Source organism: Nannobrachium achirus (genome assembly GCF_963921795.1).
Source record: "Nannobrachium achirus genome assembly, chromosome: 7".
NCBI lineage: Eukaryota > Metazoa > Chordata > Actinopteri > Myctophiformes > Myctophidae > Nannobrachium > Nannobrachium achirus.
Window position 1 is genome coordinate 40308329 of NC_137816.1, and position 20578 is coordinate 40328906.

At 40.1% G+C, this 20578-nt stretch overlaps 1 protein-coding gene across 1 annotated transcript in view; it reads right to left on the bottom strand.

Annotated features, from left to right (window-relative positions):
- The window catches only part of LOC308289007 (ephrin type-A receptor 6-like), a gene marked incomplete at its 5' end in the record, with an annotated part of 79985 nt that extends 59624 nt beyond the window's left edge, over window positions 1-20361 (bottom strand). Inside the window, 5 exons of the mRNA XM_080730509.1 lie at window positions 1964-2125; window positions 2239-2388; window positions 3473-3601; window positions 12972-13036; window positions 20283-20361. Of these exons, the coding sequence (XP_080586635.1) occupies window positions 1964-2125; window positions 2239-2388; window positions 3473-3601; window positions 12972-13036; window positions 20283-20361 (585 nt within the window). The remainder of the gene's footprint in view (window positions 1-1963; window positions 2126-2238; window positions 2389-3472; window positions 3602-12971; window positions 13037-20282) is intronic.
- Between the last annotated feature and the right edge of the window lie 217 nt (window positions 20362-20578).

Sequence of the window (20578 nt, forward strand, 5' to 3'; positions counted from 1 at the left end):
GCTGTACTCAGCCTCTGATTGGACAACAGACCCACATGACAGCAAGAGTAGGAACCAAGATGGTAATAGCAATACGTGCCATCTCCAGTTTACTTCCCGTATCTGTGACAAAGAGGTGGCTACCTTTTTAGGAGACCTGAAGCAGGTTGGAGACCATTCATTCCAATGGAAGAGTGAACGTGAACACAGATTCTAAACCATTCTTAGTTTAGCCCCATGGTCACTGAACTAAATGTTGGACCCGATCGCCACAAGCCACAAGATCTTCCTTACGTTTTCATGCTAAAATATTGTATTTTCATGTGTGTTAATATTCCTGCGACTCTCTTGGACAAGAGAGATTCATTCATTTTGCAAACTTGTGAAAGTGTGATTTTGAGTGAATGGAATTGTCCCTTCTGGTTTCTCGACACATTTTGGCCTCGTACTGTATCATGCCAAGGTAGCTCTATACACCCCAAAGTTCTACCAAAGTTCAACATGGCATTAAGATATTCTTTAGGGCATTTCAGCATTTGTGTTATACAGGACAGTGACGTGAGACAGGAACAGGGTAGAGAGAGGAGAAGAGACATGCAAGACATGACAGGAGCTGGATTCCAAACTCAGGCATTCGTGACTCACAAGGACCATGCTGTCAGTGCATTAACTGACTACGCCACAGGCAGCCCAAGTCACAATGCTATTCTTGAAGATATACAAGAGCCTATTGTGAAAAAAAAAGAAAATGCATATAGTGTGCCAAAGTTTAAATGCTGTTTTTGAAGATATACAAGAGCCTTTTGTGAAAAATAAAAAATGCATATAGTGTGCCAAAGTTTAAATGCTATTTTTGAAGATATACCGGTACAAATGCCAGGAAGAGAAAAAAATAAAAGAATATAGTGTGCCCAAGTTTAAATGCTATTCTTGAAGATAATATACACAAGTAAAACACGCCGAGTGGCGACCGTCAGGTCAGAGCTTCTAAATACGGCACAAACTTGTCGTCGTTTCTTTGGCCACCGACCATGCCCTTTTTGAGGCGATGCACAGTGGTAACTTGATCCGACTCTCACTAGCACAGCAAACGGAAACGTGATCCACCTTGCGCAAATGGCGGATCACTATACATGGAGTTGTTGAGAGGTGGCAGACGTTACCGCAGTGGCGATGGCCGGCATGCATTTTCAGAGCATCAATCGACTGTGTTCCGCATTGGATCAATGGAACATTTCATCATCTAATTAGGCTTTTATGAACACCCTGAACAGTTTTTAATTTGCTTGATTCAATATTTAGATATTTGATGTAAATGTTACCAGGCCCTCCAGGCCCAGGGCATACACACCTATTGTAATTTCAAACATCATTCAACTTCATTTTAACCATGATAGATTCATTAAAAACACCCATTATCTTTTCTGGTGACTCATACTACCCTCCTAATACGTGAGCAGGCTGTGTTTTTTCAATATCTTTTTTCATTTATTTTTAATAATTCTTTGAGAAAATGTAATATAATAAAAAATCACTAAAAATAAATGAGAAAAGTCATCGAAAAAGCACGGCCTGCTCACGTATTAGGAGGGTATTATGAGTCACCAGAAGAAATAATGTGTGTTTTTAGTTAATCTATCATGGTTAAAATGGAGTTTGAAGTTACAATGGGCGTGTATGGGGAGAAGCCCTGGAGGAGGAGGGCCTGGTAACATTTACATCAAATATCTAAATATTGAATCAAGCAAATTAAAAATAAGTGTTCATAAAAGCCTGATTAGACAACAAAATGACCAAAAGCTTTTTTGAAAGTGAAATATCCCTTTAAGTCCCTATATATTGGTATCACAATAAAACCTTATTCTTCAAGGTTTAAAAAAAATAAATACCATGATAAAATAAATAAATAAAATAGAGTTTTGCTAATTATATGGGGGCCCAGCCCGGCCCACACATTAGAAAACCACTGGGCTAGTGGACTGACCTTGACAGACACTAGAGCGATACAAGCTCCCACATCCTGAAAGGCCAGGTAGAAGCCTTTTCTGCTCACTGGCCCCAGCTCTCTGATCTCAGTGTTGAGGCGCAGAACACGATCTCCTAAGTCCGTTTGAGTGAAGCTCTCATCAGCCGCAATGGTGTCCACCTTCAAGTCATGATTTAAAAAACAAAAAGCATTTCATTGAACAAATCAATTTGTCTGAAATCTATCACATTAGCAAAACATATATACTTGTTTCAGTGTTAATGGCCCTTTACCTTGGCGTAGTCGGCAGGGTGAAAGCGTGTCCCTGCAGCAAGTGGTTCATCTGTCTGCAAGTAGAATAGGTTGAAGGTTTCCTTGCAGGTGCCAGACACCCATGGGATGGAGTTGCAGTCTCTCAGTGTGAACCGCAGCTCTACATACACCTGGGTGCACACAGAAACAATCATGGACTCTCACACGGCATTGGAAAACACTGCTCAACTCAAGGCCTTTCATTCATATCGTTTAGGTAAATAAACTATATCTAAGCCAGTGAGACAATAGCCATCCATCTGGCTATTGTTGAAGTGACAATACATACAGCGGGCAGCTTTTTGAAACAATAATGAAATACAGTATGGCATACCGAGTACTTGAGCAGAAATAAATAGGGAATTAGTACAGTACATGTAACATCATTAATATGACTGATTTGGTGTACCGAAGATGCACTTAACAAATTATGGTTAGTTACAATTTCCGCTCTACTGTGTTACAGGCAGCCTCAGAAAAGTGTCTGTGTTAACTCATTTACTGCGTATGACAAGTTGGACGAGTTATATAAATGCGTCCGTTCTGCCTATGACAAGTATGACGAGTTGTCAATATGCTGTAATCGCTATAAAACAATCAAAGTATGATCGCTGATCCGCTGTTATTCATTCTCTATGGATGGGCGCTATTCACAAAAAACGGATCCGGATGTTCCAAACCAGAAACAGTGGGCGGGACAACGACCCCTTGTATCCGGTCTGCAGAAACGCATCCGCTTCAATGTTACGCAACATCCACGTGGCAAGCAGTCGGTTTAGCTATGGGCAATGGAAGGCTGTGCACACACACGCCTACGTTAAAGGTAAGCACAATCCTGGTTAGAAGGGTTTTAAAATAGCAGTAACTTAAAAGGGTGGTGTTCACCAGCAGGGGTGTCCCACAAGGATTCACTTTCAACTATTGAAAAATAGCAGATATACAAGCTCTCTTTGAATATTTCAAATCCTTCTAAGGTTTTTTGAAAAACCTATGTTTCTATGCTCGAATGTTTTCATGTGAAGGACCCCCAAAATGATATGTATTTGGCCACAGACCCCATCTCAAAATATATAGTTCCAGGAAAGATTTGCACACATTTTCAAGACTTTTTTCAATAGCTAAAGTATAAAATAATTAAGGTCCCTCCACCTTGGGCCCTAGTAACTCAGTCCCACTCCCCCCCCCCCCCCCTTTTGACGCCCCTGTTCACCAGACCTTCTGAGCAGCCTGCCGCTGGATCCAGCCTGAGCGTAACCAGTTGTTCTGGTTGGGCTCCATCACATGGCACACCTGGAAGGTGTGGATTGGCCTGTTCTGTTCATCCATCTCAGTGATAGCGTCCCACTGTTACAAATAATAGAAGGAGGGAAGAAAGGAGAAGCAAGGATGAGAATATTTGAAGTTAGTCAAGAGTTTTAGCTCTCTAAGGGTATGCACAGCATCTGAAACTCAGAAACATTTGATTTATCTGTCATATTTGTATGATATACACACAACATCACGTTGTGTAGACAGCCTACTGTACACATAAATGATTTGAGTCAATAGTGGTCACGGGGCCAGGAGGGGTCATCCTACAATCTGCAGGATGCTATCAGATTATAAGATATCTTGAAAAGTGAAAAGTTGAAATTTATATATAAAAATATGGCTAACAGGAGGCGGGTGGGTGAGCACGAGCAGACCACAGCCACCACGGTCATGTCACTCTGACTCAGACGTGAGGCGAGTCACACTTGCCAAATGAATTCCATCTTACCATTTGAATTTTCCCCATTCAAGTCAATGGGGAAAATTAATAAATTAATGGCCATACAGTGTATGGAGATCTCTGTGTCAGTCCTTGTTCCTTTTATGCCCATATATGGAGATCCCTGGTCATCAATATTAAGCCCATATCTTGGAATGCCCATATATGGACATACTGTGTCAGTCTCGTGTGATCTATGATGTCAGACATCTATGATGTCAGTCATCTCCATATTTTGGGGGAAAAAATTGTAATTAAAGTCAATGGAGGAAATGATCTCTTAGAAAAATTACCCCTGCATGTCCCGATGAAGCCGGTCGATTTGACCTATGGCCCAAGTGCGTGCCACCAAAACTGTGGTAGGAGTAGCACGGCCAGACTATAGTATTTTAGTGTGGTTGCCCCATCATTAAAGAGCAATATAAAATAAAAGAAGGAAATGGCTGGAATGTTCGTTAAGTTACAGTACAGATATTACCTCTGTATATCAGCTGTTAAGTTACAACTAATATTACCTACTGTAGCTGACTTGCAAGCAATTTTCGATTTCAAGGAGCTTTATTGGCATGAGAAAACATACGTTTACATTGCCAAAGCAAGTGTCAAAATACAATACAAACAGTTGAAAATGTGGAACAAATATACAGTTATATGTTCCCCATTGCATTGTGCAAGCATAGTAATGAGAAAAGATTGATTTGCCTCATGACACGTACCATATTTAACACGTAAGACTCCTTTGCAATGAAACTATCTATACATCCTATAATTGGCCCTAGAACCCGGACCTTAGAAAGAGACAGAGTCTTACTTATGTTTTCACAGTTGTTACATCACCCAGATAGTCTCATTTGTCTGCTCTGCTCTAAAGGTGTCATGATTAGAGGTTCAAAAGCTGTAACATTTTATTGACAGAACTTGCACTTTCTCACTTGCCCTGTGGTATTAAACAGAGTGCTGACGATGACTGTGTGTCCGTTTCAAAGCTTGAAAACGAAGCCACGTCAGACTCAGACATATTGAGGACTCAGCGAGTCATGCTCAGAGAGAGAAGAAACAAAGCCACTGCTAATTTGTCAAAGGTCAGGAAGATTATAGACAACAGATCAAGGAGACTGCATATGAATACACATGCCCACACACACGTCATGCACGTGCACACGCACATGTGCTCTCTCTCTCTCACACACACACACACACACACACACACACACACACACACACACACACACACACACACTAGCAGCTAGTTTGAAGACTGGATTATATAACAATTAAAATAGAGTGCACAGCAAGATCCTGAATGTTAATTTACCTCTGAGAGTGAAACAATCTACTTGTAACGGTACTCTGAGTTACAATTGACTGTGTAGCGTTAGTATAAAATAATGAAATAGATGGAAAGCATAATAGAATAATTAATGTCAATGTGACCCAAGCCACTTGCACTTAAGATGTATCGCTCTCTTTCTCTTGCACTCAATCACACGCTCGCACACGCCCACGCACACGCCCACGCGCACGCACGCACACACACACACACACACACACACACACACACACACACACACACACACACACACACACACACTCACACTCACACACACACACACTCACACACACACACACACACACACACACACACACACACACACACACACACACACACACACACTCACACTCACACTCACACACACACACACTCACACACACACACACACACACACACACACACACACATACATACACACACACACACACACACACACACACACACACACACACACACAGGATATAACTAGTTAAGCCTGGGAGGAAATTGAAATAATGAAGGTAGAGTGTTCTCAAATATAAATGATTAAATACAACTTAACCTTGAGCGTGCTAACACATTTAATCTAATATTAATTAAGCTATCTAAATTAGTGCTATGGGACAGCCAAGGGGTGAAATTATTAATCAATCTTAATCTCCCCCCTGTTTCATTGTGAAAGTCCTGCCAGTGATTTTACAATAAAGAAAAGTCTATGATGGGACCTGCTGTAATGATGCAAGTGTTACAGCTGAAAGCAATGCTTGGAGTAGGACAGTGACTTTACCACTTTAGTCCTGTATACTTCATTGTATGACAAATAGTGAAAATTGCCGAGCTCACAACGTGTCACAATGCGACACGCTGTGAGCTTGTAAATACACTATTTTTACTCTTTGATTGATTCACTGACAAAATGCATAGCATGTCATGATGAATATATAATTGTTCATACAGTATCTGTCAAAAAGGTAAAAAAAACAAACACAAAAATGTTTCAGAACTTATTGTCTCCGCCAAGCCGAAAGGCATGGCCGAGACTATGTTTTGCACCCTGTCAGTCCGTCCGTCTGTAGTGTATCTGTCTGTGAACAGCTAATGCAGCGTCCGATTGCGTTGAAACTGTGCACGCACATTCCCACTAGGCTGAGGAAAAAATGCCACTTGAACGTTTTCAAATCAGCCTCATGGTGGCGCTATAACAGGCCTGCCTTTTATAGTGCCACCAGGAGGTTCATATGATGAGATACAGTAATAGGCAATGTTGATTGGCATTTTTCTGACATATTGTAGGCCTACAGCATTATAGCACATAAAATAAGAATGCTTTAAACAAATAACACGGGAAACAGTGGCCTAGAGGTAGACACTTGGAGTGGTAGGACTTCATAATAGATTATAGATTTGCCTCAAGCACTACAACTTTTTGTACGTGATTTTGAAAAGTATTGTCTGCAATTGTGAAATAATTTAATAAATATATATCTATTTAATGTATTCATGCAATACCTCAATATTTGAAGTAGTAGCAGAGTGTGTTTTGATGAAAATGCAAAATGGCTGAGTTGCATCATGATCCAAGGAATGCAGGGGAAAACATTTTTTGTTTGTACAACTAGCCTAGCACAAGCTAGACAATCCACCCATGTTAAAACGAGGAGAGGATACTGCAGTTAGTTAGCTGCATTAGTCTGGCCAAGCCAGGCTAGTACAACCTATAGTTCAAGTTATCAGCCAAATGTCAAGCTTGCTTTTAGCGCCACCATGAGGCCGATTTGAAATATGCAAGATGGTTCTTCTTTGGCCTACTGGGAGTGTGAGTGCAACATTTCACAATAATCAGACAATGACTGCATTCACGATTTAGCACCTCCCGCAAACTTTGAAAGCCATGTGTGCAAAGTGCCGGAGTTTATCTGCCCACTCACAGATGAACAGACACACACACGAAAGGACAGGAACGAAAACATAGTCTCCTGCCTTCTGCAATCCTGCCTGGTGGGGACAAATATCTGTATTTGAGAATAGTTCAATGCTGGGTTCTCTGTCATATACTGTAATAAAATAGAACATATTCTTATTTAATAAAGGTGTTAATTTATCATTTGTAATTGCACTACTACACTCTTAGAGTTAAATTAACTCTGATGTTACTGTGTATCTTCCCTCATCAACTCCTTTGATACGATTTGGAATGACTGACTATAATATAAGCCCTAACTAAGTGGAGCACCATTATGCATGCAAATGAGAGGAAACAGTGATTTGTCACTCTGGTGTGTACGGCAGTGTTCCAAAATGCACCCCAGGGACGCACTGCTGTTTAGGGCAGAGAACAAAACATCACACTTTGTTTGAAGGGTTCTGAGGCAACAGGATATGGAACTACTTATCTCTGCAGCAGAAGCTTATTGCACCAGTCAAATGACAGAGTGCCTGTCATGAGCGGTGGGCTGTGGGTTTGAAACCTGCCTGGGGCATGAGGACGCAACGGGTTCCTACTAGCTCCAAATCAAATGGGTTCAGATCTGAGCCTCTCCTGCAGGAGGCGCGCCTGAAGCCTGTCCTGGACAGGAGTCTCCGGATGTGAAAACAGATGATGATAGAGTTTTCAATTAACTGACTTTTTTAACCATTCCACATACTGAACTTCAAAGTTCAGTTTATAGGAAGCATATTCTTTAAATTAACATCAAAGCAATGATTATAGCATGATGAACACTCTAAAATGCTAGAGTCCACAGCTTGATCCATTATCTAAAGAGGAAAATAGTGCAGCACTTGTCCCACAAAGTGCCATCAAGTGAGATTGAGATGAGTCAAGTTGTTGTAATGTGTCTCCTGCATTAAACTGTTAAGAGCAGTGGGAAGTTATGGAACAGCACATGGGGAGCAGTTAGGGTTTCAGTGTCTTACTAAAGAGAACATTGACTCGATGCAGAGTACGTGGCTGGTCTACCCTTTGAACCACTGCCGCAACGTGTGAATATGCAATATCGTTTTGTCTCAGTTTAGCACAAAAGGGGTTAAAATGATGTAACACGAGTATAACTCAAACCTTCTCTTTTTTCTACCATAGAGTTGCCCAGTACTTTAATATTCCTTGACAATTTTGAGAAACAATTATTGGAAGAGCAAGCTACTGTACATTGTGTATATTTGTCAAGATACGGTCACAGTTATACTTTTTTTCAAAGTCACATAAAAGTAGGACTGGTAACTATTCCGAGCTAGGGCCTAGCATCTTAATAGAGGTCACAACGGCCCAGGGTCATTGTGGTGTTTGTCATGGGCAGCAGCTACACAAACTCTATGATGATGGTCAAAGTTGCATCAACACCACAAATAAATATTCCCAATTGAGCTAGCCTACATCAGTCATGTCTGTGTTTTCATCAATTCCAATAGAGACGGCAGTAAATGATTTCACTTTGTTTTTCAGCTGACTGTAAAAAATCTCTGCAAGGTTTCCAATTCTTTCTCCCTGGCGGTCTTCAGTGTAACGCTGGCACACAGAGGTGAGATGACTTAAGTGGGACCTGCTGCCTCCATTGTTTCCCATGTACACATTGCAGCTTTGCCAGCAAGGCAGTGGCAAGAGGAGACAGCAGCTGCCACACAAAGCTAGATAATAGATTTTTACGGCTAGGCGAGACAACTCCAAATGGGTCTGTCTATCTGTCTGTCTATCTGTTTGTTTTTCCAGGGCTAATCTCACAAACCGGACTGGACCAGCGCCAGGTTTCTTGTGCATGTTGTTGCAACGCTTTAACATTTTTGAGTGGTGGTCACACCACTCCTATATGTATGTATGTGTGTCTGTCTGTATGTAGCCTGTATGTAGCCTGCAATACCTTTGCTGACCATACACACACATTAAGGGAGGCGTGCTGTTGTGTAGGCCAGGCACACTGACACTCATACTCACACGCACGGCCGCACACACACACAGACACACACACACACACACACACACACACACACACACACACACACACACACACACACACACACACACACACACACACACACACACACACACACACACACACACACACAGACATCATATGCTGGCCAAATGAAGTCTGAGATCCACATCTTAGCAACGCTGTTATTAGATGCCATCTTTTTTCATACAATTTTGTTTTAAATCACCAAATCAAACCATAGGTCAGAAGCTAAGCTCCCCCAAATTGTAAAGAGAATAGATATGTATACAGACAGTCAGATACAGAAATCTCCATATATGAGCATAGTGTAAAAGGGACACAGACAGACAGACTGATGGGTCATGCATTTCCAACATGCATCGTTCCCGACTTGCATCTTTCCTGAGTAGGCCGAGCACCGGCCTAGTATCCCTAACTGATTATTATGATCGGCCTTTAAATAATTTGACAATTTGACAAATACCTACGAGCTAAGAGAATTGACATAGGATTCAGTAGATAGGGATGTTTTGGGGCTACCAAAACAAACAGTGAAAACACCAAATTACAGCAAGAATGGAATGTGTTTCTGTAGTTAAACACCAGGACATTAGTCCAGTGAGTGGTTAAGTGCTTGTAGAGGGAAATAATTGGTAAAACATGTATTCATATTTGTTTATACAAGCCAAAGATAAATACTATGCCATTAATGACAGATTAAACGAAATAACGATATCTTGGCTACTCCTATACAAACAAGTGTGTATATATTGTATGACAACGATGATTCGGGGCTTAAACTGGCAAGATTCTGAAATTCATGTGAAAGCATCATCACTTCCCTGTTGCCCTGAAATGAATTATTGATTTGATGCGAAGCTGTGTTGTGAAGTTTAGTTGTGTCTTTCCCCTCTTCGATCTGATAGGTCCACACTAGGGGTTAGAGGATGTTTCTATATTAGTCTATGGGTAGTTGGGTACTAAACACATCTTTGTGGTTCTTTATTTAGTATTTCAACTCTGATGGATTTATATCTAATCAGAAATCCACAGAAGGAAGACTTCCCCTGTAATCTTGTGTCCTGCTCCTGACTCAGTTTAAAAAAACATGAGATCCTGGAAATGACTGTGCACGTGCCGCAGACCCAGAATGCTGCAGCGTGCCTCGTCTTCGTTCTCGTCTCCCTACTTATTCACGTCTCCCTGCATTTTCACTTCTGCGCTCCTTTCAGTGGCTGCCCACATCCAATTCAAAACACTGGTCTAGTGATGACCAACAAGCAAAAGCTTATTTCGATGACAGATGCTACTGTGTTGGTTACTTATTCACAATAATGTTTACTTGTTCACAAATGCTATGCATTAACCTGTTACTAAGATACCATGTTGTTTAGACAGATGCTACTTGGTTTGATGTACCTCTTACCCTATAGTTACTTTGTAGTACTTTATTGATCTTCCTTGCACTCAATTTACTTGACCATTTACCCTCTTGTTTGTTAACTAGGCTTCATGCCATTTACTCCGATCTTGCACTTTGTACATCACTCACTCTGGATAAGCATCTGCCAACTGCCTAAATTATAAATTGTGAGAAATATCTGACATTGCATATTCAATAGATAAAAAAATACTAGTAAGACGCCCTAAGGGCGAGAAGCGAGGTCGCGCACATGGGCGTGTGCACATGGGCACACGGGCACTTGAGGTAGGCTGGCAAGTTGAAGTGTTTACATGTACGTATGAATGAAAGGTTTTTGATTTCTTTTGAGCAGAAATAATAATAATAAGTAAGAAATAATTCACCTTGATTGTGTACAATCAAGGTGAATTATGTCTTTCCAGTCCATTTCTTCGTCATCATTCACTTCAAACCACTGGCGTAGCGACCCCCCGCCGGGCCCCAATGTGAGGTTTTCACCACAGGCCCCCCACCCCCGACAGACCGATCCTTCAAAATTGGTCAGAAACAGCGCAGCACAGCGGCTGCCAACACAATAAAATACTGTAGGCAACAGCGGCCATCAGAACATCAGAACCCTAACCCTCATGTATCCGGTAGGAGACACGAAGAGTCTACTTTGTGTTTATTTGGCTTTACTCATCAACCGTTTGTCGTACACACTTGTGGGTGGTGTCAATTAACTTCATTAAGAGTCCTTCACCTTAATTGTTTTAACTTGGCCCCGCCCCCTCCTCTGATTGGCCGAACATTTATTTGGCTTTACTCATCAACCGTTTGTCGTACAAACTTGTGGGTGGAACCAATGCCACTTACAGGCCTCTTTGTGTGTACTGTGACCTGACGGACACTTATCTCCCGATTAGGGAGTCTTACTGGTGTTTAGCATAACCTTTGACTGTACTACCTGTACTGTTAATAATCTTTGTTATAAAGTATTCAATCAATTAATAAATCAATCAATCAAAGTACTGAGTTACTAATACACATGATCTGATTTATGTTTAATAATCAAACCTAACTGAGAAGTATAACTTGCTACCATACAGATATTTTTGCATTTATTGTAAAATGAGCCATCCATCTTTGGAGAATTTTAAAGGTGTATTTTCCTGCACGCAGAGATATGAATATGGCATTCTTGAACTTAACTTTGTCTGAGTCTGGTTAGTAGGGAAAACATAAAACGGATGTGTGTCGATTACATATTCAAACTAGAAGCAGTGTTCTGAGCACAGGTCTCCGCCAGGCCAGGTATGTTATTGTGGCCTCCTGGTGGCGCTATAATAGGCCAATGTGAAAAGGGTGCCATGTCTTCTTCTGCCTTTCACGCTGCATGAATGATTTGAGGCATTTTGTTCCAAAAATGAGTTTAGCTAAAGTTGACCTGCTGATGGCGCCATAACAGGCCAATGTGAAAATCGTGGCATTTGTTCCTTGACCTAGTGGGAATGTGTGTGCAAAATCTCTCCAAACTTGCACGCTGTGTTCATGATTTGAGGCATTTTGTTCAAAACGGACCAATCCAGCAAACTTTGGAAGACAATCTTGGCCAATCAGGATGGAATATGGAAAATCAGACAGATCCAAGTCGATCACATGACTGTAGAGATACTGTCAGTTTTGCGTGATTTTTGGACAAGATCTGTAGGAGCACTGCATGTCCAAATGAGTTTGGCCTCATTGTGGCGCTAGAACAGTTGTCAGCCTTCTGATTGGTCCCTGAGACTCCCTGACTGGCCAACCAGAAAAATACATTCACTTTTTGCAAGCGGGGGTGGAGTTCTGCAGTCGGAGAAAGTGGCAGCCGTCTTTCACCGGCTGTCCGCACTGCGGAGCACGGCCAGGCCGCTCGCGACCATAGCGTTTGTGATCATTGTAATGAATAAGCTTCAACAGACTAGTTCACATGGACCTTATCAATGGTCTAACTTGTTACGATTGGGTACATATATTTTAAATGGGCAGAATTACGAAAAGCCAGCCTATTATGTGAGGAGAACAGATTATAGTTCTCCTCTTCCTACCCAAGATGCAATGCGCTTTCTCCTTCTATTTGAGGGAGTGTGTGTGCACAGTTTGGGAGTGACAGGGCCAACAGTAACAGACGGACGCTGGTAACAGACAGACGGACTCCCTCTCTATCTCTGCCCTAGGTTTTCCTCTCTCTGCTAGTCTGCTATCCTTAATAAAGCAAAAACTGACAAAAAAGGCAAATCACAATCCCAATTTACTTGTAGAAATATGCCATTATCACTCACCCCATTGACAGGATAAGTCCTCCAGTCTAGTTCTCCGAGGACTGTGGTAGTGTCCAACAGAACCACTAAAAGAGAGAAGTGAGAGGTTAACATACAGTATGATCAGAAGCACAAGACAAATCAGTGGGTGAAAGAAATCATGTTTGTGCAAGCTCCATTTATACATTTCTTTATATATATTTTTCTTTCTTTCTTTTTAGGAAGGGGGTAGAGAGAGGGAGAGCAAGGAAAAAATATAAAAGCTCTAAGATATCTATCTACATACATACTGTATATATACACAGCATAATAAGCAGCAGGAAAGTATGTGAGGTTACATAAGGTGCTAAAGAGTGGCAATGCATCAGTAGGTCCACAACAGAAGCAGGTATGTACATGAGGTGAGACAAAAGGTGCAAAACGATGGAGAAAAGATTGGAAAAAGAGGTTGGAGAATGCATATAAAAAGTAGAGAAATAGTAGTTGTAAAATAGTAAGACAGCAAACAGGACGAGGTCAAAACTAAGTATGGGGAGTTTTAATTTGAAACGACGGTGCAAGCTGTACAGAGGTAATACGAAATCTCTAACTCTCCAAAACAATGATAATAGTTAATTGTTTTAGGATTGATTGCAATTATTATGAAAAGACATGGGGTTGGGAAAATTATGATAGAGGATTTTAATTATGAAACTTAAAACTTGAAAAGATTCCAGCATGTTGGTCTTTACACACAAATTGTGCTCATTAATATTTTTTCCGGTTTGCATATGCGAGTGAAACACTCACACTGTAGTAATGAAATGATGGAAATGTATGGTTACAGTGATTATGTGGTTATTAGCATAGACTATTCTGGTATAACCCATAGCCTGGATGGACAACTTCTCTGCGATTGGCTAGTTGTTAGGCCCTCACTTCATCATTCAGTCAGTGAGTCAGTCAGTCAGCTGCAGTCCAGCCAAAAATAGTTATAAAGCTGTCAACAAAGACCTGACTGAGTCCTCAAAACCCACCTATGGAATAACAGCTCTTCAGTAAGAGCAGGACAGCTCTATCAGTGCATGAGCAGCTTGGCATCAAGGTGAATACTGTAGTAGTAGAGCATTCTGTGCTCCACAACGATAAACTACATGCATCAAGGGGGGAACCTTTAATCTTTCAAAATGCTGAAAAACTAAATCACAGGAACTTTAAAGCACCTTTGGAAAGAAGTACAATTTCCATGAAAATTCATTCATAGAGAGAGAAAAAAAAAGGAACAGCTGTCTAGTGTCTAATAAGTGTGACCTCACCTCTGACAACACATTTACAGAGCTGGCCACAATGTACAAATTATGTTTTGACTTCAGACCTTGTGTTTCAGGCATTTTACAATGAATCGCACATCAAACCATAAGTATCCACTACATGCTGCATTCAAGTGTGTCCACATCTGGTCTGTGTGTCTAAGTGGATGAATGTGCATGTCTATGTACGTGCACACTGCACATTCGTGTGCATTTTGTTTAGTACGAGAGTACCATACCTAGATCTCATTCTCTGCACCCTGGTCACGGCTTAAGCCAGAAGAGAGACAGTTTTATATGATGAATGTGCAATTTCCTTTGTCTCCGCAGTCCGCACACCCAGTTAATTACAATCTCCACCAATAAAAGGGGCTCCCACTTCAGTAGCCCACGTTACAGATCAGAGCTGTGTCCTCAGAAAGCCTGTCATTCAAGCCTATGGTGGACTGCTCTAATGCTTCATTTATACACAATTGTACAACAGCGCCACACGCTGAACATAGCCTATGTACAAGCTCATAATGTGCCATGCCGCAGATCTGATCATTTCAACTCCAACAAGAAAAATAAAATCTGGCTTCATGGTTCTTCAGTTGTTGCTGTTTTGAATACAAGTTTACAAAGAAGCAAAACAGATACACTTCAAGGTAGTGTGAGTGATATTTTGTGGTTGAAAAACAAATCTTTTTTTGTTGTTGTTGTTAAGTTACAGCTCTATATTCTGATAGTAATCATTGCTACAGTGTTTGTTCAGCAGCAGGGTCTCTCCAGCTCTTTAATAAAGAATAAATACATTTAGGTCGCTTGCCAATTTCAGCCAATCAGGAGAGAGTGCCCATTTATCTGCTTCGATTTGATAGTCTTCCAGTTCCAATTTTGTCAGCTCATTCCTGTGTCATCACTTCCAATTTCCGTTGTTTATCCTGTATGCGTTCTCTCTCCTGGTTGGATCAATTTGGTATCCTAGAATTCTAGAGACGGGGAGACCCTTGTTACTGAACAAACACTCCATAGCAATAATTACTATCACAATACAGAGCTATAACACTGAAACCACAGGTACACAGAGCATCCTGAGTGTTCATTTTAATTACTTTAATGTAGGCCTATACTACTTCAATATTTGTCATATAGTGTCATCAGGCCTTGTCATACCCTGCTGGTAATTAAGGAGTGAATTGTAATACAACTGCCCTTTTTTGATTGATCGATAACAGTACAGGTACTGTAGTACATGATAGTCAAAGGTTATTATGCTAAAAGAATGACACAAAATGCCCCAGGGGGCTTGTTCCCATTCCTTGATTATCTTGTTGGTTGATATGATAAGAAACAGACTGAAAGAAATTGAAAGGGGGAAAATGACAAGCATGAGAGAATAGGATGGATCATGGAGTGATTTGTACGCACGCACGCACACATGCACGGAATGCACGCACAATATCATGAAGTTAGACAATCAATTCCAGAAACTATAGTATCTTTGGAGGCAGGGAATATGACTCAAGGCTGCACACTTCAAATATGATGTGCAGCACTCATTTAATTATTAAACACTTAACACACAAGTACGTACGCAGTGTGTGTCAGAGTGTGTGTGTGTGTGTGTGTGTGTGTGTGTGTGTGTGACCGTGCGCTGCGTGCTCACTCACACACACACACACACACACACACACACACACACACACACACACACACACACACACACACACACACACACACACACACAGGTTCACACATTTGGTGTAAACACATTGTTACACCAAATCATACTGTAGCCATCTATACATCTACGTCAGAACAAATACAATCATAACTGTATCATTTTGTTCAGGGTGAGCTCTCACACCTGACCATGGTATGGGACATTAATACTATTTTGCAGTGATCTACTGTTGTAGGTAGATACCTATAGATGGGTTTCTTGTTTACAAACATTGAGACTAAATGCACAGCTGACTGTATCATGTAATCAATTCCGTCCAATCCCCAAACCTGTTGTTTTGGGGAGCGCTGGTTTCATTGGCTAATTTTGGTACGGACCCTGCGCACGCATCTAGTTTTATCAGTGTAACGTGGACCAGAAACCCGTCCATTCAGAAGCCAGATATACTTGTTTTAGTGGACATTTACTATGGAGGTTTGTCACAAAATGTATATACAGTATACGTGTTGCATTTTCCACTTGAAAATCAGTATAGTGACATGACAACAAAGGATGGATAAGGATAAGGATGAGTGGTGGAGCCATCATGGTAGAGTGTAGTTATTCATCAACATTGATTTCTATACAGTAGCTACTGTATACGATTTTCTACACTTACTGGTGTTCTTTATTGTCAGTCACTGCCCCATTTAATCAATTGCAACCTACAAAATGCTGCTACTCATAAAAGAACAATGCACACTTAATAAATGCCCCTTTCTCCTTTGGTGTTTTATAGTTAAAATTAATTTTACAATGAGACTCATTATGAAATAAAAGTCTCTAAAATAAAATGCAAGATGCTATACAGTATACTGTATTTAACCACCACACCCGTAAGGTGATCATTATATAGCCTGCTTTAAAAAATAGATATGTATTTTGCTTAAAGGAGCTATAGTCAACTTTTTCTTGAAAAACGGATGCTAAAATAAAAATAATGTTTCGAAAATATTTTATAAAAAAATAAGCTTCATATATGTGTTTCTATTAAAAAATGACCACAAAAAGCGTAAAATAATGATAAAATAATCATTTTGGCCAGTGTCAGACCGACACTTTGTTTACATTCTAGTCTATAGACTAGGATGTAAACAAAGTGTCGACCCTACAATGAAAAAGTTGACTATAGCTCCTTTAAGGCAAATGTGAAAAATAGCATATAATATAAAAAGTATATATACTTGACTGAGATCCTCCAAAAATGCAAGCATTTATCAAAGTGCCCTTCCACTTCACCAGGCCAATGTATGTTTATTATAAGGGTAATTATATTTACAAGATAATAACCACACTAAACAACCAAATGGCAATTACAGTGCACAGAGAGGTCGACAGAATCTGCCTGTGAACTACAGTGTATTCTCAGGACAAATCAGGAACCAGGGATGTCTACAGAAAACTCCAACCTAGGTTGGTGGTGGACTGGTGGTAAAGCACAAAGGCGTTCTACATTAATGTGTCTGGCAGAAGTAGGCTGTGCCAGAAGGCCTGTTGAGATGACATGCATGTGAATTCTTCCAACAGAACAATAAAATATCTCATTCTCACTACACTACAGTATGTCTGTCTCTTCTCCAAGGACACCAACACAAAAGTGTTTACCTTGACCTGGGTAAAACGTCGCCTATCCAACTACAGGTGGATAAAAGTGACTTCTCAACTACAATACTATGTAGCCTACTTAGTACTTGACAGTGTAAAAGGCATGCATGGTTGTTGTTGCTAGAGCTAGAAGCATTATGCACACAAAATACGCAATAAGCTTGAATAGAGTCAAATAATTCAAGCATGGTATTTTGATGCTTAAAGGACAACTTTGTTTTTTTACAACAAGGGTTCATATTTTAGATTGTAATTAGAGAAAAGAAAAGATGAGTGTTAAAATGTTTTCACTTACTGATCTCTATTGTTTTAGCGATTTTAGTATATTGATTTCAGTGGGTGGAGGCATGCGTACAAGTGACTAAATAGATCTTTTTAGACACAATAAGCTGGCAATGTCTTTGTTACTATTGACACCACCCTCCATAAGTCACATCTGCCCATGAAGGATTGTGGTGCATCTTGGGAATGGTATTATTGTGTCTAAAAAGACATGTTTAGCCAGTTGCATGCATGCCCCCAACCTGTTGGCATGCATGAAAATCAAAATCGTTAAAATCACTAAAACGATATAGAAAGAAGTAAATGAAAACATTTTAACACTCATCTTTTCTTTTCTCTAATGACTATCTAAAATATGAACCCTTGTTGTCCTTTAAATGAAGGGCATGTGAGACAATAGATTACACTTAAAACTATTTGAAGCTTTTAGGAAAAGTACTACACTTAATATTCTAATCTAAGATTTTGTCTAATAAAATATTGGCAAAATGTGCATGCTGCTTTATTATGTTATATTTATATGTTGAAGTATTACTTCTAGAGTGTACACAGATTTTAATCGCAAATGCAACTTTAGCACTGGTATGATTCCACTCTGGGCATTGGACTTCTTTCTGCCATCATGCTACTATTCTGTGTAAAGCATTATGCATAGGCCGCGATCACGCACGCACGCAAGCACACTTTGAAGAATGTGACATTTAGATTGTGAAGGGGTTATAGCCCTTTATAGAATGTGTCAGACATTTGTCATTGTAAAAGGTTTTTTAAACTGACTTCAGCAAACAATTGAAAATGAAAATGTCAAGAGATTTTACAGATGGATGTCAAATGCTTACTTAACACCTGCCGTGTGTGTGTGTGTGTGTGTGTGTGTGTGTGTGTGTGTGTGTGTGTGTGTGTGTGTGTGTGTGTGTGTGTGTGTGTGTGTGTGTGTGTGTGTGTGTGTGTGTGTGTGTGCTCAAGGGAGCATTGCTTTCTCATTGCTTACTTTTATGTTCTGAAAGTTAAGAAGAGGAATGGTAAAATATAAAAATATAACGCTAAACTCCATCTCAACCTTTCATGCCATTTAGCTCTCATAGCCTCCCAAATACCATATACCGGATGAGAATTGCTTGAAGTAGGCTACTAGTACTTGTGAAAAGAGCCTTCGTTTTTTTACCCCTCTAGAATTATTCCAAGATACCTTATGAATGAGTGAAAAGAGTGAGTTAACACATGCACAGTCATTAACAGTATTACCTACTGTATATTCTGATAGTATTCTAATCATTGTTATAGGTTTGTTCAGTAACAGGAGTCTAAGAGGAACATTTCAGTCAATTAGGAAAGATCAGCTTACTTTTTATAGTGTTCCTGATCCATTTCTTTGTCATTGTTTAATCTGTTCTTTGTCATTGTTTAATCTGTTCTTTGTCCTGATTACAGTAGATCTGAACTGAAAATGCATTTTCCGCTTAATAAAGAGCTGGAGAGACAGGGAGACCCCTGTTCCTGGACAAACACTTTATTCTATAGCAATTGAGTAGGCCTACAATCAGAATATAGAGCTATTTGACAGTGACACTTATTGTGACCGAAGAAAATCACTTGCCCTACCTTTAATCTGGAACAATCTAGGTAGGATAGGCTACAACTTGTCTTGTATATCAATGCACTGTGACTGCAAGGTGATTCATCCTATCTCTCTGCAATACCAGGTGAACTGGCAGTGGTGTAAAGTAGCCTAACTATAAGTACATTTACTTAAGTACATTTTTGAGGTATTTCTACTTTACTGGAGTATTTCCTATCTTCATTATAGCCTACTTTTACTTCTACTGCACTAGGCACTATACATTTCAGAAGCAAATAGTGTAGGCTGCTACTCCACTACAATTAATTGAAATTGTAAGTTGTTTTGTAGATTTGATTATTATTATCACAAAACATACATTAACCAACCACTTTCAGTCCATATACATGTTGGCCAAAATACAATCTACAAGCTCACAATTGATCTGCTATTTTCAAAAGTTTTTTTTTTTTTTTTATATATATTTGAAAACTTTAAATGGGACATTCTGAATAATGAGCAGGCCTACTTTTACTTTTGGTAGCCTACTTAATTTTTGACACCAATATTTTTCTACTTTTACTCAAGTCTATTTTGAATTCCGCACTTTTAGGCCTACTTGTAACAGAGTATTTCTACATTTCAGTATTGATACTTTTACTTTTTCCATCACTGCTGCTACTGGATACACTAGAGCATTGGAGAATGGAAGTTGAGTCGTTGACAGTTCTATTGCGGCGCTGGGAAGGAGAGTTGGCAGGTATTTGCTTATAATGAGACGACTATACCATACAGATAGCCTATAGCTTCAAACTATTGCAAACTATCTCAAATCTAGTAAGAGTGTGTGTCACCTTGTATCTATGTGTGTGTTCTATGCCCTTGAAACTCACCTTGGTTTGAGATACCTGGGTCCGACAAGGTACTTTTAATTAAAAAGAAGAAAAATACATAATAATTTCCACTCGACATGTTTGAATCGAAGGTCCAGTGAGTACAATGTTGAAGTCTTAACGCTGGACGGAGAGAGATCCCCAAAATATAATGGGGATATTTGTTGAAAATAGGCTTCTCTGTAGCTCAGAGCGATACTGTGGAATCCTTAGAAGTTGGTTTTCCAACCAACATCATCATCTCGATCCCCGCCATGAGGAGATGAAGGAGACTGGAACGCCGAGCCATAGCGCAC